General features: G+C 36.8%; 1 protein-coding gene across 1 annotated transcript in view; it reads left to right on the forward strand.

The window, feature by feature from the left end:
• LOC100178021 (telomere-associated protein RIF1-like) overlaps nucleotides 1–8,916 on the forward strand; it is a 16,500-nt gene extending 7,584 nt beyond the window's left edge. Inside the window, exons 15-29 of the mRNA XM_026837325.1 lie at nucleotides 956–1,118; nucleotides 1,600–1,723; nucleotides 2,547–2,680; nucleotides 3,008–3,187; nucleotides 3,910–4,052; nucleotides 4,365–4,583; nucleotides 4,793–4,872; nucleotides 4,928–4,965; nucleotides 5,029–5,488; nucleotides 5,600–6,526; nucleotides 6,789–6,839; nucleotides 6,913–6,998; nucleotides 7,447–7,559; nucleotides 7,994–8,111; nucleotides 8,392–8,916. Coding sequence (XP_026693126.1) covers nucleotides 956–1,118; nucleotides 1,600–1,723; nucleotides 2,547–2,680; nucleotides 3,008–3,187; nucleotides 3,910–4,052; nucleotides 4,365–4,583; nucleotides 4,793–4,872; nucleotides 4,928–4,965; nucleotides 5,029–5,488; nucleotides 5,600–6,526; nucleotides 6,789–6,839; nucleotides 6,913–6,998; nucleotides 7,447–7,559; nucleotides 7,994–8,111; nucleotides 8,392–8,616 — 3,061 coding nt within the window. The 3' untranslated portion in view covers nucleotides 8,617–8,916. The remainder of the gene's footprint in view (nucleotides 1–955; nucleotides 1,119–1,599; nucleotides 1,724–2,546; nucleotides 2,681–3,007; nucleotides 3,188–3,909; nucleotides 4,053–4,364; nucleotides 4,584–4,792; nucleotides 4,873–4,927; nucleotides 4,966–5,028; nucleotides 5,489–5,599; nucleotides 6,527–6,788; nucleotides 6,840–6,912; nucleotides 6,999–7,446; nucleotides 7,560–7,993; nucleotides 8,112–8,391) is intronic.
• Nucleotides 8,917–10,848: the final 1,932 nt, after the last annotated feature.

Below are 10,848 nucleotides of genomic sequence, written 5' to 3' on the forward strand. Positions count from 1 at the left end.
GATGACACCATGGTTATAACTTTCAAGCGAGCACGAGGCGATTGAATAAACCATGTGTGTCTGGTGTATTAAGAGTCACCCATGTTATAACTCGACAGTGAGCATGAGGTGTATGAATACGCCATGTGTGTCTGGTGTATAAGAAGACACCCATGTTATAACTCGACAGTGAGCATGAGGTGTATGAATACACCATGTGTGTCTGGTGTATAAGAAGACACCCATGTTATAACTCGACAGTGAGCATGAGGTGTATGAATACACCATGTGTGTCTGGTGTATAAGAAGGCAACCATGGTATAACTCGACAGTGAGCATGAGGTGTATGAATACACCATGTGTGTCTGGTGTATAAGAAGACACCCATGGTATAACTCGACAGTGAGCATGAGGTGTATGAATACACCATGTGTGTCTGGTGTATAAGAAGACACCCATGTTATAACTTGACAGTGAGCATGAGGTGTATTAATACACCATGTGTGTCTGGTGTATAAGAAGACACCCATGTTATAACTTGACAGTGAGCATGAGGTGTATGAATACACCATGTGTGTCTGGTGTATAAGAAGACAACCATGGTATAACTCGACAGTGAGCATGAGGTGTATGAATACACCATGTGTGTCTGGTGTATAAGAAGACACCCATGGTATAACTCGACAGTGAGCATGAGGTGTATGAATACACCATGTGTGTCTGGTGTATAAGAAGACACCCATGGTATAACTCGACAGTGAGCATGAGGTGTATGAATACACCATGTGTGTCTGGTGTATAAGAAGACAACCATGGTATAACTCGACAGTGAGCATGAGGTGTATGAATACACCATGTGTGTCTGGTGTATAAGAAGACACCCATGATATAACTCGGCACTGAGCATGAGGTGTATGAATACACCATGTGTGTCTGGTGTATAAGAAGACACCCATGTTATAATAACACATTACAGCTTATGGAGTAAATTGGAAGAGTTAATATCGATTGGAATGCAACGTCGAATCGCGATTCTCGAATTTGTCCACGACGTAGTGAAGTTGTTCCAACATAGACATCTTATATTTATGCATCTCTGGGGACACCTAGCGGATCATGTGTTTGAGTATATGACGAAGGTACTTATTATGATGTCATAATAACTTATAATAATATGCATTGTGATTAACATGGACATCGTATATATTATCATTTTATGTTGTGTGTTTTCTTCCAATGAATTAAAATTCCTTTTTTTTTGGAATATTCTGGTTATTTTATATTGTCTTAAAAACTCCTACAAACAAACAAATAGGATTTGGTTCTCATGGAGAGCCATAAAGAGTTACAGTGTTACAGTAGGATCTGGTGTTAATGTAACAGACAAAATCAAGGCTAACAAATTGTTTAATAAAAGAGATATATTTTGCTTTAATGGCATCGTCAGTTTCTTATTTAAACAGAAATGTTATTGTTTTATGTTTTATACGTATTGGCTGAATGCTAGCTATTGTAGAAATATTTCTATGCTTTTAAAATGGCATCTGCAGTATTTTATTTAAATAGATTCCTGTTATTACCGAGCTAATTACATTTAAATCCAACTTATTCTTTCCACAGAGCGGTAACATCAACCAGGGTGACAGCTTCGAACATGATTTTGTTGCTTTGTTCTCACTCCTGGGGTTTCCCCTCACTTTTATATTCAACGGTGGGGAGTGCGGGAAAGACGTCGTTGACGATTGTGAGTACCGGTTGTGATGTCATAATGTGATACATGAAATGTGTTAGACAATTGAATGAATGTAACTTATTTATCCTCGCAATGCCAGGTATCGACAGTCGTTATAACACAGGTGTTCTGTTTCATACTTACAAGTTACCACGTATGTAACTTTGTGGTTATTTTTATATATGGCTGATAATTGTGACAACCCATTAGTGACCACCGGAAAAATTTTTTTTTCAGTGTTTGCCGTGGTGTTTTTGCTTCTTCAGCAAAGTTGGAGTAGAATTACCTGCTTTATGATATTTCCTGCTTCCCCCAAAGTTACCGTCCTTAAAAATATTTTAATTTAGTTTAATAATTGAAACACTTTATGCCCGCATGTTTTAGACACAAAAGGCAGCCTTTCATGTTACCATAGATTGTTGTATTTTCTATGGCTTTGTGTCATATGCACAATGCCAGGTTCTTGAGATTATTTACAATATCTTTATAAATCATTACATATCCATGTTAGGGGCCTATGCAAAGCAAACTAGCAAGCATAAACACATATACATCAACGGATAACATATGAAAACTGACGAAAGGTCATCCAAGGTCACACCAAACAATAAGACCTCCTGCTCCAATGCATGTAATATTAAAATGACACTCTGGCATACAAAGTCAGCTTTATACACAAAGTCACTCAAGCATTACATTGAACATAGAGATTGAGGAAAACATTAATAATAAATACTTGTTTGGAAACAACATCATGATAAACATAAATATCTTATTGAAGTAAATGATAAATATCTTATAAAATAAAATATTAAAAACGTATAAACAACAACAGTAACAACCACGTGGGAGGAAATATTTGACAAGTTCGTTGAAATGAGTCGCCTCATATCCAGCGTCAAGCGAAACGAAGTAGTCGACAAAATGATTGAATTGACGATCGAAAAACTGGAGGGAAACGAGAAATCGGTACGTCTGCGTTATATGATCTGTGATTCATAAATATAAGTATACCTTACTTACCTTACTTATGAGTGAAATATAAGTTTTTATCCAACAAGAAATGCGTTATAAACCAAATTTTTGTTTTAATGTTGATTGAAAATAAAAAATATGGTTTTTATTCGGGACGACAAAAAGTCCAGAGAATTATAAAAATATAAGTTAATTCGGGCAACAAACATTTAAACTTATTGTAATCTTGTTTTAAATTGTCTCGCAACCACAGTAATGTCGTTATAAGCTCGTTAATTTGAAACGGCGTTCCGGTATACACAACTTAACCCTTCATCCCAGGTTTGCGAGACGGAAACTTCCGTTCAATTCCTTACAAACGTTACAATGGTGTTGGTATCTAATACAAACTACACTGACTTGCCAATCAATGTTATTCCTGAGAGAAAATCCCCTACTGGTGGTTCCCCCAAGGAGAAACAACTCCAACCAATATTACGTTTAATGTTAAAGCTTGGAAATGTAAGTTTGACATGATAAGAGTGATTTATTTTTCCTTTAAATTGCTTCCTTTTTTATTTCATCCTTTTTTGTATTGTTTTTTTAATGTTCATTCTTTAATTTATTCGTTTAAATATAACATTAGTCAGATAAGTGTATTTCATTTTTATTTTAATATTATTTTCTGTTTTTAAAAATTAAGACTTTTTTTTTTGAAAGTGGTTTTTAATCGCTTTTGTGATTTTTACATTTTATTTATTTTTTCTATTATTAAAATTGTAGTTATTTATATTAAATTTTTGTAATACAATAACTTATAATTAAAAACATTTTGTAACTAACAACAATAATATATTATTTCTACCCAGCTAATAATATGTTATTTCTACTCAGCCAATAATATATTATTTCTACCCAGCTAATAATATATTATTTCTACCCAGCCAATAATATGTTATTTCTACCCAGCTAATAATATATTATTTCTACCCAGCTAATAATATGTTATTTCTACCCAGCTAATAATATGTTATTTCTACCCAGCTAATAATATATTATTTCTACCCAGCTAATAATATGTTATTTCTACCCAGCTAATAATATATTATTTCTACCCAGCTAATAATATGTTATTTCTACCCAGCTAATAATATATTATTTCTACCCAGCTAATAATATATTATTTCTACCCAGCTAATAATATATTATTTCTACCCAGCTAATAATATGTTATTTCTACCCAGCTAAGCAGCGAGGAGTTGACATACATGGTCGACATCACGACGCACGTCGCCCACATTTTCACCGAAATATCCGACAAATATTTTAACGAATATTTTTTAATATTTGTTCCAATTCTTCACAACTTGATTGAAGGCATGTTGAGGTAATTCCTTGTTTGTTTATTTTAAATTTTCATAACTTTTTGATTATTATTGTTAAATTGTAAATAAATTTTGTTTTAAATTATGTAAATTTAGGTAAAAATTAAAGAAAACCAAGTACACTGGAACTTATTTTAAAAATAAAAAGGTTTTATTAAAAATATAAAGTTTGGTTGCATGTATTCGTCAAACTTTACTGACAAAATATAATTATTTTTTTATTTAAAAAAAAAATAAATTGAAACTTTCCAGCATGAATCCCTAAATATTAAAACAAATATTTTTTAATAAAAACTTTCCACATTACCCCCTAGTGGCTCGGACGAAGACGAGGTCGTCACGGCGACATGGACCCAGATTCTTCAACGAGTTGAATATTCGGATCACCTCTTCCAGCAAGAGGGGTTGTGCGATTTACTTGCCACCGTGTTCGCTGCGCCGGTTGACACCGAAATTTACAAATCATCCGTCCAGTTTTGGAAGTCGAATATTTTAAACGATTTCAACCCAAATATCGTGGATGATTTTTTTCTGTGAGTTTCTCTTTGTTGAAATTTATTTTCAACTTTTTAAAATTTTTATACCTTTTAATTTAAACTTTAATTTTTAACTTTTTAATTTTTTAAAACTTTTTAAACTTTATTGAAACTTTTTATTTGTAAACTTTTTTATTTTAACTTTTTATTTATTTTCTTTATAACATTTTTTTAAACTTTAATTAAAAATCTTTTTCTTTTTTTAGAGAGAAATTGGAATTAGTTTATAAGAGGGAGGGGTTTCCCCTTGCATGGGGAATTCCCCAGGATGGGTTAGATTTGAATGGTAAGCTGTAGAGCTGGCTGGGTTGGTTGGTTTATTTAACGATATATTTCTACAGTTTCCAACACTTCATCACTTGGTGGCAGTATAGAGCAGGTAGGATAGTTGTGATGTCATAATGTCTGTTTGTTTATATGATTTCTATTTTTTTCGTTCTAGATCGAAGAAAGTGCCTGTGACATCACAAATGATGACATCACACACGATGACGTCACACCTGATGACATCACAGATCACATGACCAAGTCACAGTTAAGCGACCACGTTGGTTCCGAGGAAACAAATGTGCGACGAAGTTTGAGATTGAAACGAAAATCTTCGAACAATTCAAGTGGTTGTGATGTCATAGAGAAGAATGATTGTGATGACGATTGTGTCATTATCTCTGATTGTGATGTCACAGATGAAGAAGGAAGTGACATCACAAGCAACGATGAGTCAGCAGAATACGAGGAGGTTGAGATGGTGGAAATGTCGATGACTCATGGTGATGTCACTAAGGATTGTGATGTTACCAAGGATTGTGATGTCACAGATAGTGATGTCACCAAGGATTGTGATGTCACAGATAGTGATGTCACCAAGGATTGTGATGTCACAGATGATGATGTCACAGATGGTGATGTCACTAAGGATTGTGATGTCACCAAGGATTATGATGTCACAGATGGTGATGTCATAGATGATAATGTCACAGATGGTGATGTCATGGATGATGATGTTATAGATGGTGATGTCACTAAGGATTGTGATGTCACAAAAGACGATGATGTTATAGGTGGTGGTGATGTCACAGAAGGTGATGATGTCATAAAGGACAGTGATGTCACAGATAATGACATCACAAATGAAATGGACGAGAGTGAATACGTGGAGATGGCTGAAGCGTCCATGTTTCATCATGATGAGCGTTCACATGATGTTACTTGTGATGCAAGCTCATGTGATGAGGGATCACGTGATGTTACTTGTGATGCAAGCTCACGTGATGAGGGATCACAAGATGAGGGATCACATGATGAGGGATCACATGATGAGCGATCACGTGATGAGGGATCACATGATGAAGTTGAGATGTGTGAGATGTCGACCAACCAAACATTACATGAAGATGCCTCGTTCGTATCCTGCGCTGATGACCTTGGTGTTCAACCACTAGAGGTCAGCTTTGAGGAGGAACCGGTTGCCACGGCGATGGAGACGTCAACTCCTGTACCGAGGACTCCTCTGAGGAGGTCTTGTAGGAAGAGAGTTCTCACTCCTAAAGCTGTGGTTGGCGTGGTTGAGAGTCATTGTAAGGTGAGGAGGATTTCTGGGAGGCTGGGGGAAGAGAGGGGGGATAAAGGGAAGAAGGGGGAAAAAGAGAGAGGGGAAGAGAGAGGTGGAAATGAGAATGGTGAAAAAAAAGAGAACTGTGTAAAAGAGAAGAAGGGTGAAAAAGAGAAGGAAGAAGGAAATAAAATGGAAGAAAAAGAGAACTGTGCAAAAGAGAAAATAAAAGAAAAAGAGAAGAGTGAAGAAGAGAAAGAGGAGGAAAAAGAGAATATTGAGCAATCGGTGGAAGTTGAAAGGAGGAAAGAAGAAAAAGAGAAAAAGGAAGAAGGTTGTGATGTTGCAATTTTATTGGAAGATGAAGTTTTCATTGAAGCAAATAAAGGTTGGTTTGTTGTATGTTGATATATAGCTGTATTTGTATGGGTGAGGTTCTAGTGGAACTGGATAAGTATGTAACTTATTCATCCTCGCATGGCAGGACAACGACACTCGTTATAACATGGGTGTTCTGTTTCATACACCTCGTGCCTGCTTACAAGTTACCACGTATGTAACTTTGTGGGCGTTTGATTTTCTGTATGTAGTATCTCGACAGCGAGCATGAGATGTTAAAACAAATATTTTGATGTTTGTTTTTATTCCAGGAGTCACGTCCGATGTAACCAATACTGTGGAAGTGTGTTCGAATAAAAGACGTAAGTTGTTTATTTTATTTATCTTTCTGTACATAAGTGTGGACTACCCATCTTACCCACCATGTACTTACAGTGTCCACCATAACTGAAATGGCAGCCACCCCTCCAAGCAGTCCCGGGATTTTAAAGAAGTCAATCACAGTTAGCCCTGCACTAAAGGTGAGCAATAGCTAGGTGAAATTCTTATTATTGTCCAGCGCTGTGGGCAAGTCACTTGTCATTGTGGGCGTACGTGTCCTTGGGCAAGTCACTTGACCGCAATTGCTCCAACCCAGTGGTCACTAATGGGTTGTCCAAATTATCAGCCACACATAAAAAAAATCCTATAAAAAAATAATTACCCACAAAATAACATACATGGTAACTCATAAGCTGACATGTATGAACAACCGTGTTATAACGACTGTTGTTTTTCGGCCACGCGAGGATGAAGCAAGTTATAGTCATACATTCATCCAAACTATTTCTCAACCCCTGGGTCGTCTACTACAGTTATTGTGAAAGTTAACCATGTTATTGTATGCTTACAAAAAGCTGTGTGAAATTTAGTTTCGGAATTTTGGTTGCCAAAGCTTTGGCCCCCTAACCTAATAATCTTCTCATGCAGACGCGCCGTGTTTCATTTGCGGAACCGATCTCGCAAAGCACGATTTGTGAAAACACCATTCCGAGGTCGCCAACTGCTAGTCCATGGAGATCTCATAAATATTTAAAAAAGAGGTAAATGTTATTTCCATGTTTGGTATGGTAAATATGGGGCCTCTGTTTAAATACCTCATGCTCGCCGTCGAGAAGAGATCTGACTCATAATTTGAACAACACACTTGAAACTACTGGAGCAGTATGTGTTAGTAACCAAGAGGTTACAAGTTCAAGGCTCGATGCTGCTACAACTGTGGGTGTATACGTCCTTGGGCAAGACACCTAACGGCAATTGATCCAACCCAGTGGTCATTAATGAGTTGTCTAAATTATCAGCCACACATAAAAAATCAGTGAAAGTTACGCACGTGGTAACTCATAAACAGGCACAAGGTGTATGAAACAGAACACCCATGTTATAACTTTATTCTCAACAATGTGTAACACATAGTTACCGCAAGCATGGGATGTAGCAGCCCCGAGACTTGAACCTTGCACCTTTTAACTTACAGAGTAGTAAGCAGAAGGTTAAGCCTACCAGCCCCAAGGAGGTTCCGACCCGACGACGCGCAAAGATCGCCAATGAGCGTAAGAAGCGCGACCGTTGCAAAAGCCATTGCAGATATAAGAGTAAGTCGAACCTTTCGGAAACTTTTCGCAAAAAAAAGAAAAATTAAATTAAATAAATAAATTTTTTTTTAGTTAAAACCCCTATTTCCTCAAATAACTCAAAAATATATTTGTTTTACATAATGTACTTAATATATTTCTTAGCTAAAATTCTCGGAAAGTCCTGCTAAGCTAAATTAATTTTGGCAAAACAAAAATTAATTGTTTTTATATTAGATTAGCAGAAAAAACTATTTTACATTATGTAATAAAATATATTTTTTCCATTATGACATCACAGGCGCGAGAATCAGAACTCTCAGCCACGAACCAACTTTCTCCCTCGACGGGCAACAAGGGAGTTCCCCCCACACAACCCCCTGTATCCCCCGTCAAGCAGGGTGATGATGTCATAATGGCGAAGATGTGTGATGTCATATACCTATCTAGATATTCAGCCGAACAATTAACGGAAGTTATGCAAGCTGTGGTCACTGTATTGGCAAGAAAAGTTAAGCAGAAGTAATTTCAATTAAAGATAAATTTATAATGTCCGTCTCCTGGAAAGAGGATAGGCGTAATGTTAGGGGTGGCTGGGGTGACATGCCACCCCGATTTAAAAGACATATCTTATCAAAGTTTTATATTTCATGTCTAGTCAATATATATGAAAAGAAAATATTTAAAAAAAAACATATTTTCCAAGGTATATAAAAAAAATAAAATACATTTGATATATCACCCCAGTTGTACGCCTAAAACAGCTTTAACCCATCTTTAACAACTACAAACGTGACTACATAACAATGTCTCCTCAGATTTTGTTAAATATAGAAAACATATAACGCCTGTTTATGACGTCACTAGTGCCAATGTGTATGATTCTATATTTTTTTCAATATAAAACTATCTCCTACAATTTGTTGTTTTTGATGAATGTTTTTTTATCCTCGCATGGCGGGGCAACAACAGTCGTTATAACATGGGTGTTTTATTTCATACATGTCGTGCCCGCTTACAAGTTACCACGTATGTAACTTATTTATCCTCGCATGGCGGGGCAACAACAGTCGTTATAACATGGGTGTTCTGTTTCATACACCTCGTGCCCGCTTACAAGTTACCACGTATGTAACTTATTTATCCTCGCATGGCGGGGCAACGACAGTCGTTATAACACGGGTGTTCTGTTTCATACACGTCGTGCCCGCTTACAAGTTACCACGTATGTAACTTATTTATCCTCGCATGGCGGGGCAACGACAGTCGTTATAACACAGGTGTTCTGTTTCATACACGTCGTGCCCGCTTACAAGTTACCATGTATGTAACTTATTTATCCTCGCATTGCGGGGCAACGACAGTCGTTATAACACGGGTGTTCTGTTTCATACATGTCGTGCCCGCTTACAAGTTACCACGTATGTAACTTATTTATCCTCGCATGGCGCGGCAACGACAGTCGTTATAACACAGGTGTTCTGTTTCATACATGTCGTGCCCGCTTACAAGTTACCACGTATGTAACTTATTTATCCTCGCATGGCGGGGCAACGACAGTCGTTATAACACAGGTGTTCTGTTTCATACATGTCGTGCCCGCTTACAAGTTACCATGTATGTAACTTATTTATCCTCGCATTGCGCCGCAACGACAGTCGTTATAACACAGGTGTTCTGTTTCATACATGTCGTGCCCGCTTACAAGTTACCACGTATGTAACTTATTTATCCTCGCAGTTGGGGCAACGTTGTGTAGTTATATACCAGATGTTATAGTTTAAAACAGCATTTTTCAAATCGGGGTAAATTTACTCCTTCGTGTAAATTCCTAGTATTTAGAGGTTAAATGTCAAATGAGCTGCCAATCAAAATCCACATCAGTTGAGGGGCCCAAAATCTAGTTTTGAGCAACTCGTTGCCAAAAAGGAAGCGCATCCGTCGCATTAAGTTTAACTTATGCATGGTCTACTACTCTACTCAATACACGGCCTGGGAAAACACCGAAACTGCTCAGAAAATAAGAGGCCTATTGACGCGAATAATGCCCATTATAATACATTGTTACGTCACGGTTTTATGAATGGATTTCTTTCATTTTGAATGCAGTTTGCAGTTGTTGGTAGGTTCAATCAAAGTTAGTATAGACCAAGTTAGGAAACGGCGCTCGTGTCCGCCATTACGGAGCCCACAAAGCGTGAATCGCCTATACAAATGCATGGTCGGCATGTGTTCATGTAGTTCTTGTAAGCGATACAAAGCTAGAAAACCCGTATAGCGGTTGTTTTAACATTTAACATATAATTTCTAATATAATTCTTGTTGTATAATATTAAATCTAAGAATTAATGTAAAGTAAATTAGTATTTTGACTGGTTTTCAGCGTACAGTGTGGTTTAACAGGATACTTAACGTTGGCGATTAATACTAGCAGCAATCAGCTTAGTTTACATAATAGTATATGATCATACCTACGAATCTGCAGAACCAGTATATACTACATTTATAATTCAACATGAGTGGCCATGCAGCTCCAAACTGCTTAAGTACTAGCAGATAAGGTGTTCGCGTATTCCGATTTCATAAAGACCAAGAACGCAGAAAAGGTAGCTTATTAATTCAAGCAGAGGACCAAAAATAGTAACTCAGTATTGTTTACCACAATGTCACTTCGATATTAGGCAAATTTTACAAAGATTCCTTAAGTTTCGTTACCGGGTATACGTGTTAAGTTTGTGAGCCAAAAAGGAAAATCACG

This window comes from Ciona intestinalis, chromosome 13 (assembly GCF_000224145.3).
Source record: "Ciona intestinalis chromosome 13, KH, whole genome shotgun sequence".
NCBI classification, from domain to species: Eukaryota; Metazoa; Chordata; class Ascidiacea; order Phlebobranchia; family Cionidae; genus Ciona; species Ciona intestinalis.